Source organism: Dermatophagoides farinae, chromosome 5 (genome assembly GCF_024713945.1).
Source record: "Dermatophagoides farinae isolate YC_2012a chromosome 5, ASM2471394v1, whole genome shotgun sequence".
Classification (NCBI taxonomy): Eukaryota; Metazoa; Arthropoda; class Arachnida; order Sarcoptiformes; family Pyroglyphidae; genus Dermatophagoides; species Dermatophagoides farinae.
In genome coordinates, this window is record NC_134681.1 from 4,973,841 (window position 1) to 4,999,565 (window position 25,725).

Below are 25,725 nucleotides of genomic sequence, written 5' to 3' on the forward strand. Positions count from 1 at the left end.
TATTATCATTTTCATTGAGATTATATATTTATTTTTATGATTAATTTGATTTGATTATTAATGATGATGATGATCATTATATAATATACACATTTCAAAATGAAGAATACAATAATAATAGGTAAATTATGGTATGGTGGACAAAAGAGATTCTTTAATATATATCAGTTTGAATGTATGAAATTGTGTGTGTGTGTGTGTTTATTCGTCAGGAAAATCATTCATATAAATAATATTCGAAGACTCTAAAGATCAGAATGAAAAAAAAGAGAATACCAAGAAAAAAAAACAGATTTGGATTGATAAAATTCATAATAGATGGATAGTTTGATTAATTCAAAAAAAATTGTAATATTGTGAAATTTGTTGTTGCTGTTGTTGTTGTTGTAATTTAAAGCTACAAATAAAATCTATATAATGATTCATGATGAGCATTTTTTTTTTAGTTTGATTATATAAATTGGAAATTTGATTGAATCAAATTTTTCTTTTATACTTTCAGAATGGAACAAAAAAAAATGAAAATTAGATCCAGATTTTTTTTTGGTTTGTCAAGAAAATCAGGATTCGGATAATAATGGATAGAAAAACACAAAAAACTGATGCTAAGAGCAATTATATTATATATGATTTATAATACAAAATTATTATTATTTTTGTAAATATGATGATGGTTTAGATATCTATATATATATATATATATCTGAAAGAGGGTGTTATTTTATGCGCATATCAATTATGTAATGGAATTTTTTTTTAATGATTATAATGAATTCTCATGAAATTTATTTTATTCATTCATCATCAATTGGCTTCAATATCCAATGATACAATATTGGTAGTATTTGTAGCATCGATCAATGATGTTATTGTTGATAATGATGCAGGAGGAGTTGTTGCTACTAATGCTGTTGCTGTTGTTGTTGTTGTTGTTGTTGATACATTTGCTACTGGTGCTGCCGTATTTTGATCATGAATTACAACCAATGAACAAGGAACCGAAGACGGTGTTGTTGCCGATGATGATGATGATGATGATTCAAGATGATTATTACTACCAGAATTGGCTGCTATTAATGATGATGTCGATGAGGTTGTCGATGATGGTGATAGAAAACATTCACTTGGAATCATAGATTGTTGATGACTTTGTAAATGTGTTATCATTGATGATGATAATAATGTTGATGTTTGTGTTGTTGGACCCATAATATTTAATGTATCTGATGTGATTGATTTATTATTATTTGAATCCAATGTTGTTGTAGCTGTACATGCTGTCCGCATAGTCGCTGATGGTGAAGAGTTTGAAGTAGTGGAAGCCATCAATGAATTCCAAAGTAATGGATTTGGTTGGCTATTGTTATCATCATTGTTGTTGTGTTCCAGAATTGAATCCGATGACCGAAGTCGTTTACGGCCATTGTCATCATTACCATTTAGATTGTATTCATCAATCAATGTTGTCGATGAACTTGAAGAAGATGACGAAGAGGAAGCTGGAGGTGTATCAGCGCTCATTGGATTATGATTTAAATGAACAATGCCCGATGATGATGTTGTTGTTGTTGATGAAGACGAGCCTTGATGTTGACCATTCGTATTATTCAATGTAATAGACAATGAATTTGCTGTACAATGTTTTAATTTTCGTTTCTTAAAATATTGATCCATTTTATTTCCCGTTGATTGTTGTTGATCATCATGATGTTGATGTGCAGGATGATCATCATCTGTTTCCTGTTTATCATTATTACTTAGTGGTGATGTTTTAAATGATGAAAATGAACTTCCATTACAAAAATCAGTGACTATTGGCGTATGATTATTGGTAGTGGTCGCAGAAACAGATGATGCTGAAGATAACATACCAAGACCATTCCACAGTGGTACATGCATATTAAAATTACCAGCAAATGCATCAGTCGTTTGATGTGGATGTGAATGTTGATGATGATGATGATGACCTGAATGATCTAGAGCGGCAGCTGCATTGAAAAACGATTGATGGGCATTAATTTCATTTGTTGAACAGCTTGCCGCTGCTAAACTTGGATGTGCGGCAAATGCAAGATGTGGATGCGAATGTGTTCCATATACTGAACCAAATGTGCTTGTTGAATTTGAATGTTCAGATCCATTGGACAACGATGATGTTAAATGTGGATGTGTTGATGATGATGATGATGATGATGAATGATGATTATTACGAGAATGTGCAACGGTACCGCTACAGTGTATTGAATACGCTTCACTTCCGCTTAATGATGACATGTTTTGATGATGATGATGACCATAGTTATATGAACTACTTAATCGATATGGATTTGTTGTTGTAGTTGTTGTGCTATTGTTTGCATCATGAAAACCAGAAAACGTATCTGAATACATAAAACCAGTAACCGGATTTCTAAGATAACCACCACTAAGATTTGCTGTGCTACCATCATCGTTTGTCAAATTATCATGACTGTATGTATGAGTATGTGGATGATGATGACTCGAAGTAGCCATACCGGAATTTTGATGTAATTGATGATGATAAGAGCTAGCGGCCGTTCCATAATGATGATGAGTATAAGGATGACTACCAGCTGTATGTCCACCCATAACATATTGGCCATGACGTTGTTGATGTATAGCTGCAGCTGCAGCTACAGCATAGATATCATTGCCTGTTGTTTCGGAAGTCGAAGAACAAGCATTGCCAGTTCCATAATTTGTTGATTGATTATGTCGAGTGGTCGAAGAATAGTTGAGTAGATTCTCTGCACTAAAAAAAGATGTAGTTGGTGCACGACTCAAAAGGCCAACATTATGTTCAACATCATTTGATGCAGTCACCGAAATTGAAACATCGGTTGTACTTGGTGATTCAGATGATGTTAAAGCAATATTTAAAGCTGAAGAAACACTACCAGCATAATTTGGCTGAGTTGAATCCGTATCGACTGTATCTGGACCAGTTTCTGTATGATGTGTTTGTTGGCGATGTTGATGTAACGGTGATGATGATGGTGTTAGAGAATCATTATTCAATGATGTAATCGTCTGATGATGGCTATATGGCTGATGCGGTGTTGATGTAGCTACCGTTGCTGGATTATGATGTGCAGCATTATATGCAGCAGCCGCAACGGCTGCTGCAGCTGCTGCAGTACCACAATCTAATCCACCAATCGATAAAGAATGTGGATGACCAGAATGATGATGATGATGATGATATGCAGATGTGGCTGTATGCTGATGTCCAAGCATTGAATGTGAAGGTGCTTCACTTGCTAAATGTAAACTTCCTGATTCATCTAGCAGTGCCGAATAGGGATTACTATGATGATGAATAGCGGATGACCAGCCACCACTTGAATTGGTATAATTTGATGTTGTTGGTCGAATATTTGCACTTGATATATCCGATATTTCTAGACTAGTTGTACTTGTATTTGCATGGTTAGTAATGGTCGCAATAGTTGAATCAAAATGTACATTACGATCACCGGTTATTTTGAGATTGTCTTGACTGTTATTACGATCAAACACATTACTTGCTTCCAATGGTGGAGTTGAAAGATAATGCTGACTATTAATACTGCTTGTATGATTTGATGTCATCGCAAATGAATTGGGCGATTCATAACGAGACATACATGATGACATGTTTGTGGATGATGATTTATTCTTTTTGGCTGATGATTTAAGTGATGATGATGATGAGGATTTTAATGACTTGTTTGTTGTGGCAGTCATGTATCCTTTAGTATTATTGTTCGATCGAGAATTTCGTTGATTATGACTTTGGCTTTGACTATCACTATGGCTGCTTCCACTAGTTGAATCGGCAGCCTGATATCGTAATTTACTAGCATTTGTATTGCTGTCATTGTTACATTTGGTTGCCGAATGACTACCATTACTGGTTGCATTACCATTGGCATCACAAACACTGTTGACGCTATTTGTATTTCTCGATGATGATCGAGATGTTGATCGTTCGGATTTCGATGATTTAGTTTGTTTACCAGTAGGACTATCATTAGCTGTTTTATTTGTAGTCGTTGTGGCACCTGAAGATGATGATTGTGCATTAGAATCGTTGAGAAAATTACATGAATTTGTTTGTGATCCACCATTACTGGTACTGCAATTAGTTCTATTAACAGTGATGGCTCCAAGTCCACCATCCAGATAGGTCACCTTAAAATCCATGGTTCGTTTACTCAATAGATCACGACCTTCTTCTTCCCTGTGGATGAAAGATTAAATTAATTAATTGATGTTATTTGTATAATCAATTAACTTACATCAATGGACGATGTGTGCAAAGAATAAAATCCGGTTTGCTATTCTTATACACTAGACGTGCACTAGTTTGAAGCCATTGCCATTTGAGACAATCTTTACTCACTAATCGATATGCGATCATCACTGAAGCTCCAGTTTTGAGTACTGAAAAAAAAATGAAAGAATTGAATATTTAAATATGAAAATAGAAAAAAATAGAAAACCTACATTCTTGATGAGCGCTTGCCACAAAGAAGAGATCGTCCTGATGGATGAGATCATAACCACCGCGATTAGCTATATCGGATTCATTATAACCAAGCAATGAACGGCCTCTAGGTTCCATTGAGACCATTGAAAAATCAAGTTTATGTTTAGATTTAAATGATGCTTTTTCATTGGCTGGCATTTCCAATAATGATGGTGGACCGAATGGTGTACAAACGGCAAACAATGCCATTGGTGGTTCTTCACTTTTATGATTTTGACCATGTAATACTTTGATTCGGCCACGTACATCCAAACGCTTTATAATAAAAAATGATGTTGAGAATAAACAATTTAAAAAAAACAATTTCAATTGGAATAAATATATTGTGGAAAAATAAAAACCAAAAAAAAAAAAAAAAAAACTAACCAAAAATCCTGATGTATTATCCAATAGACAACGGAATCGTACGGTAAAATTACGTTCAAGAAGATGACAATTTTCTATTAAAATTAGCAAATGAAGAAAAAAAAATGTTGAAAATTTTTCTATATCATCAAATCGTTTAAATTTCAATGCTACAAACCAATCAATAATATTTCAGCAAATTTCATTGTTGAACGATCAGCCGGTAGATTTGAATTCCACATTAGATGGCGTTGTAGTTCTTCACGATCTTCAGAATGTACTAATTCATATACACTTTGATGACAAATATCCGACTGATAATTGACAAAAAATAAAATTTATAATTATTAAAACATAAATAATAAAATATTTATATTCATATGGATTCCAGTAATGAATAAATTCATGCATTTATGAATCATCATCATCATCAAACATCATTGTCATCATCATTTTGTCCCAAAATGGATCATCCAGTATATGGGTGTGTTTGACAAATAATAATAATAACAATAACAATAATAAAATCCAAAATCTAACCACCACCTTAACAATTATATGTGTGGACAAGCCTAATTTATGACAAACTTTTGGCCACGAAAAAAAAAACAAAAAAAAAGACCATTCATAAAAGTAATGTTTTTTTTCCTGATGATGATGGTTTTGATTTATGTGTATTTTTCTATATATGTCTCATAAATTGTTGGTGTGTTTTTTTTGTTTTGTTTTGTTTTTTATTTTCGTTCTCTTCACTGGTTTTTTTTTCTTTCCAGTTAAATGAAGAGAAAGAAAAGGTCAGAGAGAGAGAGAGAGAAATGGAAATCAACCAAAAAAAAAAAACAAACAAAATTGCAGAGAGAGAGAGAGAGAGAGAGAGAGAGAGAGAGAAAGCATAGCATTATATTACTGAAACATAACTTGAATATAATAATAATTCCTGTTGGATTGTAAAATTGATGATGAAGATTGTTGTTGTTGTTGTTGTTATTGTTGTCATAGATTTCCGTGTTTCAGCCATAATCTTTTAGGCAAAAAACAAAAAAAAAATTAACGCAACTAATATGTCAATTGTCATCTTCAATGTTTTTTTTTTATAATTATTTTCTCTGCTTTGCTTTTTTTTCCAGTTACCTGGTTTATTCATTTGGACAAAGGTTTTTTTTCTCGCTTTAATGATGATGATGATGATGGTGGTGGTGGTGGTGGTGGTGGTGGTGGTGGTGGTGGTGGTCTTAATAAATTATAATCGCCATCATCATCATCATCATCATTATCGTAATGGTGGCTGGTTCATTTTATTCATTTATTTGGTTTTTTCCTCTCTCTCTCTCTCTACGTCAACAATTTTTCTTCAGACTAATTAGGCTTGTAATGAATAATAATTAAGATGAGATTGGCTACCTACCAGCTAACTACCTAAAAATGAACAAACCAAAAAAAAAAAAGAAAAAAATGATGTATGAATGTAACTTGAATTGAATTAAAATGAATTGATTCAAACAATTTGGTAAAAATTTCAGGAAAAAAAGCCACGAATAAGATAGCCAAAGAGATAAAAAAAAAATGGTGGTAGAAAGGCAAAAAAAACAACATTGATGACCTTGTTCACATTCATTATGGACCAAAAAAAAAAACAAAATCCATTTCGTTTACCTTATTTATGTTTACGTTTCATTTTTTTCCAATCAATTTTTTTTTGATGACCTTATATACCAAAAAAAAAACAACCAAAACAGTAAAAAACGTGTTCCACGAACACGGACACAAATGCATACACACACACACATCCATTCATAACGGGAACAACTAACAACTAATGAAACAGAAAAAAAAACGTGTACGTTTTGAGGTTACACACATACATACACACACACACACACATCTGGTCAAGTCATCATCAAATAAATAAAATGAAAAAGCATCATAAAAGTTGTTATTATTATTACAATACAAAAACAAAAACAAAACAAAAAAAAAAAAAAAAAAAAAAATCATTCAGACTCATTCAACGTAATCCGTGAACAGGAGAACGAAACAAAAAAAAACAATGAATAAATTATTTTCTCTTTTTTTTGGGACAGAAAATTAGTTCCCATTGATGATGATGATGATGATGATGATAGTCATCGAAAATTAGAATTTATTTATTTATCTTCTAAATTGTTGTTGTTGTCGCTGTTGTCGCTGTTGTTCCAATACCCATATGATTGAATAACTTAATTTAAATTTTTTCTTTTATATATTACTCTAACGGTCACTACGATAATTGGTGGTTAATGGCGGTAAGAAAGAAAAAAGAGAGAGAGAAAAAAAAACTGACCATCAACTTATGATAATAATAATTATCATTAAGGTCAGACCAAAATCAACAATTTTGATCATGTCAAATGGTCAATTGTAATTATCTATATCCGTAATTTAGGATGGGGTTTTTTTTCTTTTGTTATTTGGAACATTATTTGCTGAACCGGTAGCCAATAGTTAACTATATCTATCGTTGATCTGATTATCAGCCTATGCTGATGGTTGTCATTTATGGTTTGTACATATACAATTGAATTATTACTCTAAATTCGATTAGCCCTGTCAACACACACACACACACACACACAAATGCTTGTTGTATGTATGAAAAAAAATGGGCACACAAATTAAACTGGACGCTATTGGTCAATGGAAAACAAAATTTCAAATGTCATATGAAAGATGATGATGATAATGATGATGAAATCAATTATATTCATGTCTGTCATATGATTTTTTTTTTGGCTGTTGTTGTTGTTGATGATATGATATGATAATAAATGAAAATTTTAATTTACCTGATGAAAACCAAGATAGGTTTCAACGGTGTGCGATGTATAGAATACTTCACCTTCGCAGGTGAGTATCAATAAAAATCCATTTAATGCCTGTAATATTAGATCACTTTCCATCATTGCTTCAATTGCAATTGCTGCAGCTGTCATTTCCGTTGTCATTGTTGGCGATATACAGCCACAACCACCAATACGATTATGTAGATTTGTATATTGTGAATGTAAATGATTATGATGATGATGATGATGATGACGTTGATGTTGATTATGATTCGAATGATGATGATGATGATGTTGTTGTTGTTGTTGTTGTTGCTGTTGTAAATTATGATTTGATTGTTGATGTTGTTGATAATGATGGCCATGAACAAATTGATGCGGTTGTTGATGTATTGAATGAAAATTTTGTTGTTGATGAAAAATTTTGGCCGACAATGATGCTGATGGTGATGATGATGATGATGATGATGATGATGATGATGATGATGATGATGACGAAGATGATGATGATGTTGAACTAGTTGTTCCATTACTATTGTTATAATTATTATTATTATTATAATGACCATTCAAATCTGAATTAGCTGCCGCTGTAGTTGATGTTGATGTTGATGATTTTGTTATACCAATCGTAATAGATGGTGATGATGATGAATCACATACAACAGCCGTTGATATTGATGTCGGATCATTGGTTGATCCAGAATGCTGTTGCTGTTGTTGCTGCTGCTGCTGCTGCTGTTGCTGTTTTTGTTGCTGTAATGCTTGATGTTGTTGTCGGGCTTCTCGATCTTTTCTTAATGCCGCTATCAATATTGAAATCGATCAATTGAAAATTTTAATCAAAATCAAAATGTTCAATAAAAAAAAATGAGAAAGAGAAAATGAATTATTATTGTCAAGTAATGATAATCAATTATATATATATTGAATCTATTGAAAAAGAAACTGAAACTTTTCTTTTTGCATCCATCAATTTCATTTCATTCATTCATTCAACCAGTGCATAAATAGATGGATGGATGGATAATCCAGACTGAAAAATTACACAAGTACAATCGAATTTTGATCGATTGATCTTGAATTCAATTGGTATATCGATATCGATTGAATTGATTTTCTGTTTTATTTTTATTTTTTATTTTTTTTTTCATCATGCAGATTATATATCCCTCATCGGTCAATTTATTTTGAAATTATAAACGAATTTGTTGTCGAAATTAAATTCAAATGAAATCTATTTTCATTCTTTGTTTATGTGTGTGTATTAGATAATTTCTCATTACCATCATCATCATCATCATCAATAACATATATGATGATTTATCGATTCAATCTCTATGGTCATTATGAATGATTTTGAAAAAAAGAAGAAAAAAAAATTTTCTGTTGTTCAAATTCAATGATTGAGAAAGAGAGAGAGAGAGATGAATATATTTTTTTTCCAAAAAGTAGACAGGTTCGAAAAAGGTCATAGGTCATCCGATATCAATGTAATCATCATTATACTTAATAAACTAATAATATAATAAATATATATAAACCTTGATTAGATTTTTTTTTCAATTCAATTCAATTTTTTTTTGGCCAGCTTGTTTGTTTCAAAATTTATTATTGGGCGCCAAAAAAAAATGGCCAATGTCCAGTTTTGTCAGAGTAATAAGAAAATTAAAATTTCTCACCCAATATGAATGAATAGCACGTTTTTTTCTTTGCGCCGAATTCACAAATAAATATAAGTGTGTATGATGTGAATCGAAATCGAAACCATCATCATCATCATCGATGACCATATTACAATTTGATTGCCGAACAAATAAATAATGATAACAATTGATAATAATAATGACGATTATGATTTTGATGGTCATTTTTTTTTGTTTTGTTTTTGGTGGTAGTGGATATCTCTTAGCCATATAATAATAATAATTTTGACTGATATGACATGATGATGATTGATGGTACACAATATCATTCCAGGAAAAAAAAAGAAAAAGTTACCAAGCCAGCCAGCCAGCCAGTCGGCCGACCTGTATGTGTTGTGGTTGTTATCTGTGTGTGTGTGTGCAATTTGGTCGACCGACTAACAGTTGAATCAAATTTTTTTTTTCGTTGTTGTTAACTTTGAACTTTGAGCCAAAAAGAGAAGGAAACAAATTATGCCAGTGATCGATATCATTCTCATAAGAGAATCATAACGAATATTTTTATCGCAAAAAAAAAACAGAAAACCATGGTGCACGCGTTCAAAAAAAAAGAAAAAATGATTTAATCCTATTTTTACAATATAATAAAGTCTATATAAAGTTGTCGTTATGTTCCAATGAGATAATAATGATGATTCTGAATAAAATAAAAAAAAATTCGTGTATCACGAGCTCATTATTATTATTATTTTCTGTTGATGATGGCCTAATCTAATCTCAACCTTTATCCAATGATGATGATGATGATGATGATGATGTGGCAACAAAAAAAACCGAACCAAAACAGAAACAAAAACCTGGTTACATATTTCGTGATCAATTCAAGCTCATTCACTCATATGCACACACACACACACCTGGATAATGATATTTTGGCCATGTGCACACAAATACACACACATCATACACACACACACAAATATACAGTAGCCATATATGTGTATATGTTATGTGTCATACATCAATGCTTACTATAAATTCACAAATTTCATTTTTTTTTGGATCATTCATTCATTCATTCATTAATTCTGCAACATAGATGGATAAAAAAAACAAACATTCATAATCGATATTTGAACAACAACAACAACAACAATTTCTCACAATCATTCAATGAAATGAATCGTAACGAATCAATTTAATAAAAATAATAATAATAATAATGATTTGATGATAACGACGATGAAATGATGATTCGATTTATAACTTTATTTAATAGATGGAAAAACAAAAATTTCTCTCTCTCTCTCTCTCTCTCCATACCACTAATAATTCTGTTTTCAATATGAGAACAGAATAAATAATCTTTTCCTCTCCCATATTCTTCATTGTGTGTGTGTGTGTGTATGTGTATAATTTGTATGTCACTGATGATTGAAAGGAAGGAAGTAAAGAGAATATATGTTTTGATTTCATATATTCCTATGTGTAACAAAAAAAAAACGATGACGATGATGATTGTTATAAGTTAATGACAATCATATAACAAAAAATAAAAAAAGAAAAGAAAATGCAGAAGCGAATCAAAATCACTACCATTACTTGTCATCATCATCATCATAACATTTATGATTTCAAATAGCTTGACCATGTATATAAATATTATTATTATTATTATTATCACATGATTTATATATCATAACAAAATTTTAACAAATAAGTAAATCAAACAAAATGTTCAGGTGCATGTCTCTGTGTGTGTGTCTGTGTCTGTCTGTGTGTGTGTGTTTTATTATGATGAAAGAAATTGAAGAAGAAGGAAATTTCAGATATCCACATATATTCATTCATTTTTATTGGCCAATAAATTAAGATTGGCACGCAATAACCAAATTCATCGTCATTGTCGACGTCGTCATGAAAAAAAAAGAAAAAGAAAAAATCATTATCAACGACAAAATTATCTTTGATCCATACTGGTCATTCTAACTAACTAACTAACCAAACTAACTGATAAATATAGTGATTCTTGTTTTCGGGGTCACCCCCTCATCATCATCATCATCTTTCTTCATATACACTGTATATTGACTTTTGATAAATCAAAAATTCGAATCTTGTTTCTTGTACCTGTGGTTTGTGTGTGTGTGTGTGTGTGTGTGTGTAATACATAATAATTTGTCAAGGATTAAGCGATCAAACAATAATGATGATGATAATGATTGGTCAGAGGTTCTTGCCATAATAAAAAAAAAACGAAAACGACATCAACATTTACATTTAGATTTAAATCAACTTAACACTCAATCAATCACAATCTCAATTGATGATGATGAACAATTTTTCTGCTTTATTATCAAACAATCATCAGTCATTGGCTATTAAAATCATTTTTCTTCTTCTTATTCTTCTTCTTCTTCACTCAATGTTTGTGAATAATTGGAGCTACTGGTTATAGAAGAATAAAAAAAAATTTCTTTATATCATATTGCGTGATAATAAAATCAAAAGGCGTTTTTCTTTTCTTTTTTTTTTGGTTTTCTTCTCTTGTTTTTCTATGTCACAAAAAAATAACTATCAATAGTCAATCAGTTTGTTGTTGTTGTTGTTGTTGTTATTGATGAAATATTCTTCAGATTGTTGTTTATATTCAATCTAGTTGACCTTTTTTTTCCTGTCTGCTAGGTACCTTGCTAGGAATTCATAACCATCATTACAAGGTTAGCATTGATTTTTTTTTTTTTTTGAATAGCTCACGCAATCTTTTCAGTTTTTTTTTCTAGGTCTTTAGTTGTTTTTATGTGTTCCTCTTTATTAACTCTAATACCGCCATATAGAAAAAAAAAATTTTCGACATATGACCCCTAAGAATATGTTAAGTGATGATAATATCATCATCATCATCATTATTATTAATCAATCATTTATTTATCTAAATAATAATGTCCGATAATAATCTGAAAAAATCATCATCATCATCATCATCAACAACACACACACACACAATAAAATGGACCCTATTTAGTCGATAAATAGCCATAAAAAAAACTGACCCAAATATAATCCATCAAAAAAAAAAAATCATCAAACAAAGAAGGAACAAAAAAAAATAATTTGTTCGTTCGATCAATCAATCGATTGATATTGAACAATTTTTTTTCATACTTATGACAACTTTTCGACAGTATTTTTTTTATATATGTATTGAAATCCGTATTGAATCAAACAATCAATACACAAGGTTATCATCATTGAATTGATTTTTATCAAAAAATAAGAAAAAAATGTACAGAATTGAAGATTATCATCGATTATGTTGAGAAAAAGTGAGAAATTATGTGTTGCAATAATTCTGGAATTTCAAAAAAAAATTGTTAAGTAATCAGCAAAAAAAAAGAAAAGAAAATGAATTTGTTCATATGTGTTCAAAGTCAACAAAACGAAACGAAACGAAAAAAAATGTCACGCATAAAACTCATTGGAATGAAGAAAAACAAATTCCAAAATTTCTATGGTCCCATTGAATTATTTCACCAATAGATAGATAATTCTTTGATAAAGTGAAAAAAAACCATACATGGTCCATACATGAAAATTGTATGATGATTGGAAATGAAATTTTTTTTTTTAATTCTGTGTAATTCGCGTGGCTGCTGTATCAAGTAAAATGTTTTTTGTTGTTGTTGATTGTGCTACTACTGGCATTTTAAAAAATTCATTCACTTCGATTAATATTAGGTTGTGCACACACAAACACAGTACACACATTTTCATTACCTGTCCAAACAATTTGACTTTTGTAATTTTTTTTTCATCCGTTTCTCTCTCTCTCTCTCCTCTCTCATAATCTCTCGACAATGATTTTCTCTCTCTCTCTCTCTCTCTCTCTCGTTTCTCCTCTCTCTCTCTCTCTCTCTGAATCTCTCTCTTCTCTCTCTCTCTCTCTCGCTTTCTCTCTCTCTCTCTCCTCTCTCTCTCTCTCTCCTCTCTCTCCTCTCTTCTCTCTCTGCTCACACATCTCTTCTTCTCTCATCTCACAAACTCTTCTCTCTGTTTCGCTCTTTTCCTATCTCTCTCTCTCTCTCTCTCTCTATTGATCTCTCTCTCTCTCTCTTCTCTTGGCTGGCTCATTCTCAATTCTCATAAATGATTTCGACATTGTTTTTCTATAAAATGAATAAAATCGAATATCTCTCTTGACATTGGTGAAGCAATGGTTTGTTCTGTTTCATTGTTTTTTTTTTCAATCTGAATACCTATTGATTCATGGTGTCGGATTGGCTTATGACAACAAAACATCGTGCGTCATCATGAATTCACATTATTATCTACAAATTCATCGGGCACATTCGGCCAACAGAAAAAAAACAAATCAAACAATCGAAAAAAAACGGATAAATCGAAAAAAAAATTCATTCATGCATATAGTTTTTGAATGAATATGAAAAGAAAAAAAATAAATAAATTTTCCACCTTTTTTATCACTGGTTGATCACAACGAAAAAAAAAATGGGAGAAACAGAGAGAGAGAGAGAGAGAGAGAGAGAGAGAGAGAGAGAGAGAGAGAGAGAGAGAGAGAGAGAGAGAGAGAGAGAGAGAGAGAGAGAGAGAGAGAGAGAGAGAGAGAGAGAGAGAGAGAGAGAGAGAGAAATGGTTTGATCATCAACAGAAAACAACGAAGCAAGCCAAACAATTATAATCATGTTCGGATTTCCAAAATTTCATTATCACAATCGAATGATGATTTTTATTTTATTATTATAATCATCATCATCATCATTATGATGGCTGTAATTAAAATCAATTTTTTTCAATGAACAAGACAAATGAAAAAAAAGAATTTCGAAATAAAAGAAAAAAAAATTGGAATGGAAACAAAACAAAAAAAAACTTTCATCGCATCATTAACAAACAGTTGTGGTTGTGGCAACCCTAAACCTATGGATATAAGGATAGAGAGAGAGAGAGAGAGAGAGAGAGAGAGAGAGAGAGAGAGAGAGAGAGAGAGAGAGAGAGAGAGAGAGAGAGAGAGAGAGAGAGAGAGAGAGAGAGAGAGAGAGAGAGAGAGAGAGAGAGAGAGTGTTGAGCAGTTTTGTTCATAATCATCATCATCGATCAGACACGCAATTTTATATCAAACAAACGATATCAAAATCAATGGCATCGCCAAAATATTGCCATTCAATGACAATTCCAATAAATATGGATATGGAAAATATTTTTATCATTATAAACAGAATTTGTCAACAAAAAATTTTCAGTGGTGGACATAAACTAATTTTCTTCAAATTCTTTGGTGTGTCCTGTGTTTGATAATAATAACCATTATTAATCCATGTGAATGGAATCAAAAATTTTTTTTTAAAAACAAACAAGCAATTAGCCAAGAACAAAAAAAAGAAAAATTTAGGATTGTCTTAGGATCGTAAACAACAAATGTAGACATTGTTATTGTGATGAAATGAAAAAAAAAATTTTGATTTACGAAAAAACAAAAACAAAAATTTCATGTAAAATTTTCATCCTTTTTCACTGTGATGAGATAAACACACACACCAATACACAAACTCACACGCGATTATGAGAAAAAAATAAAGGCTTGGCATCCCTTTTGAGTGATAATTTTTCTTTTTGACAATTTTGTTTCGAATCAAAATTTGTCATTCAAAAAAAAAAAAAAATTTCTGCAAAAAAATCCAAAAATTCAAGAATTTTTATGATTACCAATTCTATCGTGAGATATAGAATTAATTCTTGTTGATGATTTCTCAATTCTAAACATACATTGTGTTTCACTACCTAAATCTCAAAGTGGACATTCAATATTTTGAAGGTGTGTGTGAGTATATGGACAATGTGGAACCATTTCTATGAGATCGAACACAGATGTCCAAACACTAGCATTGTCATCATCATTCAACTGGACATTGGACATGTATAATAATAATATAAACAGAAAAAAATAACTATATGGATAACGAAATAAAAAACTAATCGACCATAGATTGGTGATGATGATGATGATGATGATGATGGGAGCCAAACCCGAAACTAAACAACGAAAATGAAATAACAAACGAATTGATAACGAACAATTAGGTTTGAGGCTAGTCATCATCACAATTTAAATCTTCATCATTATCATCATCAACAACATCAACACAATGACAACAGCAACAGTAACGACAGTAATCATCATCATCATCATCATTTTTTTTTTGATTTCTTCTTTACCAAAATATTAGTTGTTGTGATTCAGAAAATTTTTGAATTCAACCATAAGGGATAAATTTGATGGCATTAAATTACTGGTTTCGGGTGGCTGGATGACAATCTTTCTCTCGCTTTTTCTATCTATGCTGGCTTCAAGCAATTTTTTCTCTATCTCTCTCTCTCTCTCTCTCTTTCACTTTTGTTTTGTTGTGCTTACTAAATTCGATTGCCAAATCAGTGATGGCCAAGCCTAAGGTGTGTGTGGGAGAGATAGTCACATGATGATGATGATTACCATCATTTTTAGTGTGTGTGTGACTCAATTCAAGAATTTTGGTTACATTTTCTTTCATTCATTCATTTGAGAAATTTTTGGTCTGATTCTTTTTCTGTATTCCGGAATGATGATGAAAAAAAAATACATTCTTCGGATAGGAAAAAAAACTCCACCTCCAGATTTTTTTTCTCTTGTTTTGTTTTCCATGGAGGTGTTTCTTAATCTGTGACCACAACAACAAAAACTGAATATGACAGGTATAATTATTTTTACATGCTGATATTATACTCGATTCTTCATTCATGAAAATTCTGAAAAGTATTCCAAAATAAAATGTCAATTTTTTTTCGTCGTAAATAGAAACACAAAAATTACTGATTTGATGATGACGATGATGACTAAATTAAACATGACAGTGGAATTTTTTTTTCTTTTTGATTCTTGATGAACCAAATTTTTTTCGCTGAAACCAAATAGCGACAGCAGTAAAATGGAAAATTTATTCCAAATCTCACATGTTCATTTTCAGGTGTGTGTGTGTGTGTGTTAATTGGATAATAACATTGCTATGGAAAAAAAATTGGTCAGAAGATGCCACACGACAGAAAAGCCATTTGTAAAATATCCGTTGGGAACTATTAGAAAAAACAAAAAAAAAATTACCCTAAAAACATCTTCAATATGTTAATTTGAAGAGAAAAATTTTTTTAAAAATTGTAAGGAAGAAAAAAAAAACTCACTCACTTATTATCATCTATGAAAACATTATTTGGTCCATATAAAATGATTACGCGAGTTTGCGTTCACAGGCGCGCGCGCCTATTTTTTTCATATATTATTATTATTATAAAAATATAATAGGATATAATTGATGATGATAATATAATTCTATTGTTTTTTTTTATTTCTCTACCATATATATATATATGTATAAATGACATACTAAAATGTTCAAATATTTATTGCATGTGTATGCATATATAATTATCATCATCATATGAGATTTATCGGGTGGCCATATTTTCGTTCTTTCCATTATTATGATGATGATGATAATGATAATAACCACCAATCGTAAAGTGTTCTGTTGTGGACATTGTGGAATTTTGAATTGTACAACAACAAAATTTTTTGTTTTTTGTTTTTTTTAACTACGATATTCGATTGTTCAATTTTCGAAAACGAAAGAAGCATTTATTATTATTATTAGTATTATGATGATTATTATTGTTTTTTATGTGATTACTGATTGTTTTTTGTTTCTTTCATTTTTTTTCTGTTTTTCTATTAGTTTTACGATCAAAACAAACACACACATACACATACACACACAATGATCAATATCGATGATGATGATGATATCGATCAACTACTTGATAGCAAATATATCGGCCACATATAATAATAATCGATCCACAAATTTACAAGTCGACAAGATCGATTTTAGTTTTTCTTTTCTTTTCTTTTATTTTCGTTTCGATTTCGTTTTTCATTGTTCAGATGTCTTGTATCTGCTATCTGAATGTGTGTATATGAACTGCGCAAAAAAATTTTTTTTTTTGTTTTTTTTTTATTTTGGTCCGAACAAAATATTGTGGCATCCATTATTTATTTATTTGTATGTTTTTGTTATGATGATAATTATCATTCATATTCATTTTTTTTCTTACACACACACACACACACACACACACAATAAACACAGAATGGTGAAAAAGAAAGAATCATACAAGGCCATATAATAATGATAATAATAATAATGATGATGATAATAATGGCGTTTATGACCCAAAAGTCATAATACTTGTTGTTGTTGTTCTATATACAATTAAATAACTTCAGTGCAAAAAAAAAAAAATAAAACAACAACAAGAGAGACAAAGAAAAAAAAATTTGTCGATATTCAAAAATTGAATCAACAACATGAATATCATCATGAAGAATCATGTAACATCATAAAATTTCTGCCAATGTTTTTTTTTGTTAAGAAATGCAATAAGAAAAATATAAACCAACAATAAGATTTTTCCATTTTTTGTTTTGTTTTGTTTTGTTTGACTTACATTGAAAATAGCTTTTAGTACGTAGATATGAAACACTAAGCCTTAATATGGACAACTTATCTAATTTAGATAGGACACTTTGTTCAAATGGTAATAATGATGCTAACATATCCAATTCTGAATTTAAACGTTCACGATGTCTTTTCGATGGATTTGTTTTGGTTACCGATTGATTATTATTGCTATTCGATAATGCAATCATATTGTTATGATGATGAGAATTGCTATTATTATGACAATTAACCCCATTTGTATTTAATGATCCTGCTGTTGATTGTTGTTGTTGTTGTTGTGTGCCACTTGTCATCGATGATAATTGATGCGAATGTTGTTGCTGTTGCTGTTGATGATGGTGGTGGTTATGTTGATTATGATGTTGTTGTTGTTGTTGAGAATGATGATTATGATTATGAAGATGATTAGTCAAACCGGAACCGGTAGCAATATTAACATTTCCGTTTTCCAATGATGATAATGTTTCTGTTGTTGTTTTATCATATTGCTGTTGTAATGATGATATTGTAGCTACCGTTGTTGCTATTGTAGTCGATGTTGTCGTTACAATCGTTGCTGATGATGATGATGATGATGGGCTGACCAAACTATCTTTATTCAAACGTAAACTATCCAACCGAAAAGAACAAGAAACAAAAAAATTAAAAAAAAAAATGAATGAAAAAAAATCATTACAATTATTCAAATGTGTCAAATAATCATCAAAATTCATGAACAATAGTACTCTGATCATTTTTTTTTTTTTTTTTTGGTTCCATCCCCTCAAAACAAAAAACAAAAAACAAAAGAAGACAAAATCGAATCAATTCACTGCTGTTGTAGGTAATTTTTAGTTACAGGATAACGTTATGTTATTTTTATCATCATTATTCGTTATTATAATTAAAAACAGATCAAATCTAATGTGTCACATATATATATACACTATACACCAAACTACTATATATATATTATAATTATTGACGGTTTTTTTCCTCTATATTGTAGTTGTTGGTGTTGAAGGTGTCAAAAAAAAAAAAATTTTCTTTTTCTTTCCATTGTTATTGGTGGTGAATCATTCTTGCAGCAACAACAACAACGACGACGACGAAAAAAATACGTGTCCAAATGTGACAATCACCTTCATTTCAATTCATTTCATGAATGGATGAATGATTTTCATGTGTGTGTGTATTTGAAAAACGAAAAAAGACTAAATTTTGAATATTTTATCAAACTTCACACACACACACACACACACACACACACACACACACACACACACACACATTCTGCCAGTGAATGATCTTTTTTTTTGTTTTTTGTTTATCAAATTGAATTTGTTCACATATTTCTGTTTCATTTTAAATATCCATGCTAATATAATCTGTTTTTGTTTTTATATCAGATTGATTTCCGATACTACTACTAATCAATCGCCTTAAGGAATCTGTGCAATTTTTTTTTCTCTCTCTCTCTCTCTCTGTTCTGTTCTCAATTCAAAATCAAATTAAAAATCCATTCAACGTATATATTATATATTCATCATCATCATTGTAATTAAATTAAATTAACAACAACGACAATGTCTACATAAGTATTTTGAATTACGGTTTTTCTAGTCCTTGTTGTTGTTGTTGTTGTTTTGTATTTTTTTTTCATTGTAATTCAAATCAACGAAAAAATAAATTAAAAAAAAGAGGGAGATACACAATCTATTACTTTCAGGATTAGGTAGATTATTTGGAAAATAAAAAAGAAAAACCACCACCACCCAGTAACATGTCAACAACAACAACAACGACGAAATTCATAATGAAAACTGTACAATTGGTGGGGGGAGAAAAAATGTCAAGTAAATGAGAATTAATTGACTATTTAGTCAATTTGATTGACAATTAAATGAATCAACGTTGTTGAGTTTTTTCAACTAAACAAACAAACTGATAACAAAAAACCATAGATTAATTTCATGACAAAGAAGAAAGAAGAAGAAGAAGAAAAAGAAAAATTCTAACGGCAGTGTGAAAAAAAAATGAAAATTTTTCCTCTCAAATCTTTAGATTGAAAACAAAATCTAACCAATTTCAAAATGGCCATCATCATTGATGAATGTGAATCGAACAAAAAAAATAAAAGGTTGACGCCTCCTAAATCTATGTTGAATCGTTCAACCTTATCCAAGATTTTTTTTTTTGGATTTGTTGTCATAGCACAAAATACAACAAAAAAAAAATAGTAACATGATGCAATGTAATACAATGGTTGGTTGTTGTCTATATTGACAACATTATCAGATCATATTGTATCACATAAACACAAACATATACGGTATACGCATGTTTCTAGAATAGATACGAAAATCCTTAAAGATTCTTTATTCTTTATTACTATTATTATCATCATCCATTGCTATATTCACAATGAATTCAGAATCACAAGAATGATTCACATCTATCTATATAAAGAATCTGTAAATGTTTAGCTTAATTGAGTATTTTTTTTTCACCATCCATAATACTATTTTAGTATTTTAGTATATTTTAGTTCATTTTATTCTGATCATCATAGATTCTGATTATATCCAAAATGAAATGATTTTAATCTCTCCTGTATGTGTGTGTGTGTGTGTGTATGGAAGCTATATGATGATGATGGGCATACCACTAGGGTAGAAAACATTTTGTTTTTGTATATATCTTGTATGCTGTGTGTGTGTGTGTGTGACAGTCACAAAGCATAGATAAAAGTTCTATTGCACTTTATGCTTTGATCTTGGTACATCCACTACATACACACACACACACACACACACACACACACACACAGCATACATACTGGTGTTCAATATAACGGTTTCTATTCAGTATCTGGTTTTCTGTCATTGTATCTATCATTCGCTTACACAAAATTCTAATATTGCTACACAAAACCATAATGTTAGTAAAACATACACAAATAGACGTTATTCAAAAAAAAAAAAAAAAAAAAAATTTTTTTTCTTTTTTTTTGAATCTATAAAAGATCCCGGTACGGGTACAGAAAAACAATGTACGGTATCAATTTTTTTCGTTCATTTTGTTTGTTAAATTCAATCCAATTCTATTTTTGATTGTTTTATTCTGACCATTAAAATAGTGTAGAAAATAAATGAATTACCAATGACCATTATGATGATATATTAGCATTAATTGCCATATATATATACAAATGTACTCAATAATTAATTGATTTGATACAAATTTTCAAAAAAAAACAAAAAAAAAAAAAAAAAATTTCCAACACACAAAGGTCATCAGATCATGTATCAATCAATCAGTAAATCTGAAATTTTTATTATTATTTTTTTTTTTTTTTTTTGATAAGAAAATGAATGAAAAAAAACATTTGATATCATTTGTGATAATCATCATGAATTGTATTGTATAATGGCAATAACAATAAACAGAATATATATAAATGTTGATGATTAAAATCAACATCAATCAACATTGACATAAGAGAATTCATATTTTTCAAACACACAGACACACGAATGTTCGTGTGGAATAAAATCAATTTTCATCGTTTTAGAAAAAAAATTGAATATAATCAGTATATAAGCCAATCAACCATATACGTATATATAAATATGATTGAAAAAAAAACACCACAGTCCTATGTGAATACAGAATATTCTTAGATCAATATCTTATGATCTCTGGTCGCCATCATCATCGTCATCATCATCATCATTGTTCATGATAATTGAACTTTGAGTTTTGTTTTTATTTTGTTATTAAATAATCAAAATCAATTTGAAAATGAGAAAATATTAACAATTATTTTTTATCATCCCATCTAATAATCCAAAAATCAGTTAAGATTTTGATCATTTAATTCAATTGACAATGAAAACTGTAGCTAAAAAACAAAAAAACAATTTGACAATTTAACTTTGAATGAATGATCATCATCATATAATCTATTTTTCTTGGCGGAGGAGGAAGTTTTTTTTGTTTTATTTTCAACTATTAAATTATTCTAGATAGATTCGTATCAAAAATAAAAAAAAACTAATCAGATGATCTCATCTTATTGAATTTCCTTATATATACATTCTCTTTGAATGAATAAAAGAATAAAAGATGAATGTCAGATTTTATTTTTATTATTCTAAAGATTTCTGAAATAAATATGAAACTGAAAATTGAATCATTGGTTCTTGGTATTGTCAGGTTATGTTTTTGAGAATATTTGCTTACTTTTTACTATTACGTCGACGCCTTTTTGTGGCATACATTGTGCCCAAATGATTTGATGCCAAACTTGATTGCATGGCTATTGTTGTTGTCGTAGGTGTTATTGTCGTTGTATGAACGTTGGATAATAATCGATTCTGTTGACTTGGATTGGAAATTGCTGATGAATTTGAAGATGTTGAACCGGATGACAAACGTAGATTTGTTAACGAACACAATGATGGCGACATAGACAATGAAGCCGAAGACAATGATGATGATGATGATGATGATGATGTTGATTGTATTGTTGAATGATTATAATTATTAAACAGTATCGATTGGTCACTGATAACGTTTAATGGACAATGTTTTAACAATAATTCCGAAGTCGATGATGATGATGATGATGAAGAGGAGGAAGAAGAAGTAGAAGAAGATGATGATAATGAATGTTGATTGGTCAAAGAAGGTGATATTGGTGATGATGATGATACAGCTGACGTATTTATTAATGTAGGTGATGTTGGTAAATTATTTAATGTTATTAAAGGTTTGTTCACAATATGATTATATGATGTTGGAAATAATTGTGATGATATATAAGAAGATTTATTTGCAATGGAATATGTTTGTTGATAATAAGGATTTTGATTTGCATAATGATGATGTGTATGATGATGATAATGTTGATAATGATGATAACTATCATATTCATCATTTATATTATGATTTTGTTGTGATTTTGATGTGATTGACATGGATGAATGATAGTTTGGTGCATATATGGCTGCGGCAGTTGCTGCTGCTGCATTTGGTGTTATTGATCCTATTGGAAAATAGTGATGATGATGGTTCATAGTCTTATCGGATAATTCTGATTGATGAGAAAATTAAATAGTGTGTTTATGTTTGTGTGTGTGTGTGTGTGTGTTTGTGTGTGGGTGGGTGGATTGATGATGATTATTCAGTGGTTGATTTGGTTAATGATTGATTAATTGATTGAGATTATTTAAATGGCTGAATTGGAAAATAAAAAATCTGATGAATAAAGTTGGCTAAAAGCCAACTTTATGGCTAATCAAATTTGATAAGTTGATATTAATTTTTTTTTCTGAAAAAAGAATTATATACGAACACTTTAAGTAAACACATACAACACACAGACAGCACAATCAATATGGCTAATTAATTTATCCAGGAGCCATTTTAAAAAATAAATTATCAATTGAAAAATCCATATCAATCATTAATAAATCAATCGATGGATAATGATTGGTAAACATTAAAAAAAAGTTTGTTTGTATTTTTTTTTTTTTTTTTTTTTTTTGGTTTCAATCACCACTGACCAGATAATTATGATTTGATTTAATAATTCAAATCAATAAAGGATTAATGGAATTCAAAAAAAATGAAAAACACATAACACACACACACACACACAAAGTAACAGTGTCAATGAATGAATTTCGATGATAATTTGTCGTTATTATTGATACTTTTTGGCAATTTTAAATATAGAGAACATTAAACTTTACAAAAAAAAAAATTTTTTTTTCTCGTGTCAGATGAATCATAATCTTCTATATTTTTCTTCATGTAAAAAATAAATGTTTAACTGCTGTTATGTATATCGATGTTCGAATTGGTCATTATGATGAAAATGAACGAATAAAAAAAAATTATGGTAAAAAAAAACTCAAAATCAAGAACAAAGCGATATGATTTCAATAATAACCAGGAATAATAATAGAAACATGCGCACGCACATTCATAAATTGTGTGCATGAAACAATACTGGAACAATGACAAAAATTCTACTCTCGTCATAAAAGAATGTAGAAAAAAAAAGAATATATGGAAACAAAGCTCGGACACAACGATGATATCGACAATATGTATGTTGACGGCAGCAGCAGCAACAACAGCGATGATTGGCCGAAAATTCTTTTTCTTTTTCATTTTATTTCAATGCTTCATATACAGAATATATACAAAACAACTCAGGATTCTTCTTGGATTGCCTGATTTTGCTTGTTTGATTTAGGGTTGACTATAAGCTGATCATGTGTTTTTCTTCTTTGTCTATGATCATATATCGTTGGCAGTTGAATGTTGGTTTTTGTTGTTGTTGTTGTTGTTGTGGTAGTTGAACTCCACTTATGACTGCCACCAGTTCTATGGATTCTATAGTTCCATTTTTTTTTTTTTTTTTTTGATACACACAAATGCACCCACACACACATGAACATCAACAATCAATGCAAAATCAAGACCATTGCAAGATTTCATGAAATAATCAACCGATTATAACTTCAACAATAAGAAAACAACATCATCATTTTATCCGGATGATCTTATCCTTCCGTTAATCATCGGTTATTCTTATTTTTTTGTTATTATTCCATGATGATGATGTTGATGATGGTCAAATACAAACACAACACATTTAAAACCGTGATATTTGATGATACGGCAATGGCCGTTCAATTTGTTTGATGATTACACGTTTTGTTTATGATTGACGAATCAACATCATTGCAATCACCATCATCATCATCATCATTGATTATCATCATCAACGATAACAGCAAGGTAGTTATTGTGATAGTTATTATTGTGGTGGCGGTAGTTCAAGTACCGCCTATTTTTTTTGATAAAAAAAGCCCACAATATTTTTTGTATGGTATGTGGATGCTAGAGAGATATGATCTGTAGATAGTGAGAAATGGTTAGTTTTGAAAGTGTTTGTATATCTAGTGCACATTTAGTGTTGTTCGTAAAATGCTCCGCCCTCGAATTCTAAAAAAAATATATTCGGGGGGTGGAGACTATATATTAAAACAGAAACAGAAAGAGACACATGGGTTTTTTTTTTGTTTGGTATATATAAAGTGATAGTCTGTTTTCTTCTGTTTATTTTTTTCGTTTCGATGTTTTTTATTGTAAATCTTTATGCATATTTGTGATATACAAATGATGGTATTCACCATTCATTTGTAGATTTGGTATCATTGATGGTTGGTTTTCGGTTTTCGGTTTCCATTCAAATAGTAACACATAACATCTGATCGGATCATTCATGTTTTGATAAAATATTGTGTGTGTGTGTGTGTGTGTGTAAGTGTGTAAAAGATTCAATAGAAACACTGTATCTCTAGAAAAAAAAGTTATACAACTACTTCTAATTTGAATTCACAATGGTGAAAAAAAAATTATTATTCAGGTGTTTTCAATAGTAGTAGCAGTAATAATAATAGTAGTAGTAGTAATAGTAGTGGCGGTGACTATGGTATAACATAGCGATCCAAATGGATCAAATAATGAATAGGTATTGAATATATGTGTGTATAGCCATGGAGATGATTTTGGCTATTCTATTTTGGTCATATTTTTCTTTACAAAATTCTTAAATTCAGTGGTAAAAAAAAATAACGATTTGACTATCAGCTACAAGCTATCTATGTATTAGAATAAATTTAATTTTCCATTGTATTGTACTTTTTTTTTAACACTAAAAACAAAAACAACCTAGAAATAGAAAGATTCTTACACAAGATATGGAAATTTGAAATGAACATTAGAAAACAATTGAT

At 30.1% G+C, this 25,725-nt stretch overlaps 1 protein-coding gene across 1 annotated transcript; it reads right to left on the bottom strand.

Annotated features, from left to right (window-relative positions):
- Window positions 1–8: 8 nt before the first annotated feature.
- LOC124494119 (uncharacterized) lies at window positions 9–23,894 on the bottom strand. The gene is made up of 8 exons (XM_075731124.1): window positions 22,154–23,894; window positions 17,916–18,538; window positions 7,720–8,522; window positions 5,076–5,211; window positions 4,919–4,992; window positions 4,510–4,807; window positions 4,302–4,446; window positions 9–4,243 (listed from the first exon to the last, which is right to left on the bottom strand). Exons 1-8 carry the CDS (start codon window positions 22,987–22,989, stop codon window positions 805–807), a joined length of 6,354 nt encoding a protein of 2,117 aa, XP_075587239.1. The 5' UTR covers window positions 22,990–23,894; the 3' UTR covers window positions 9–804.
- Window positions 23,895–25,725: the final 1,831 nt, after the last annotated feature.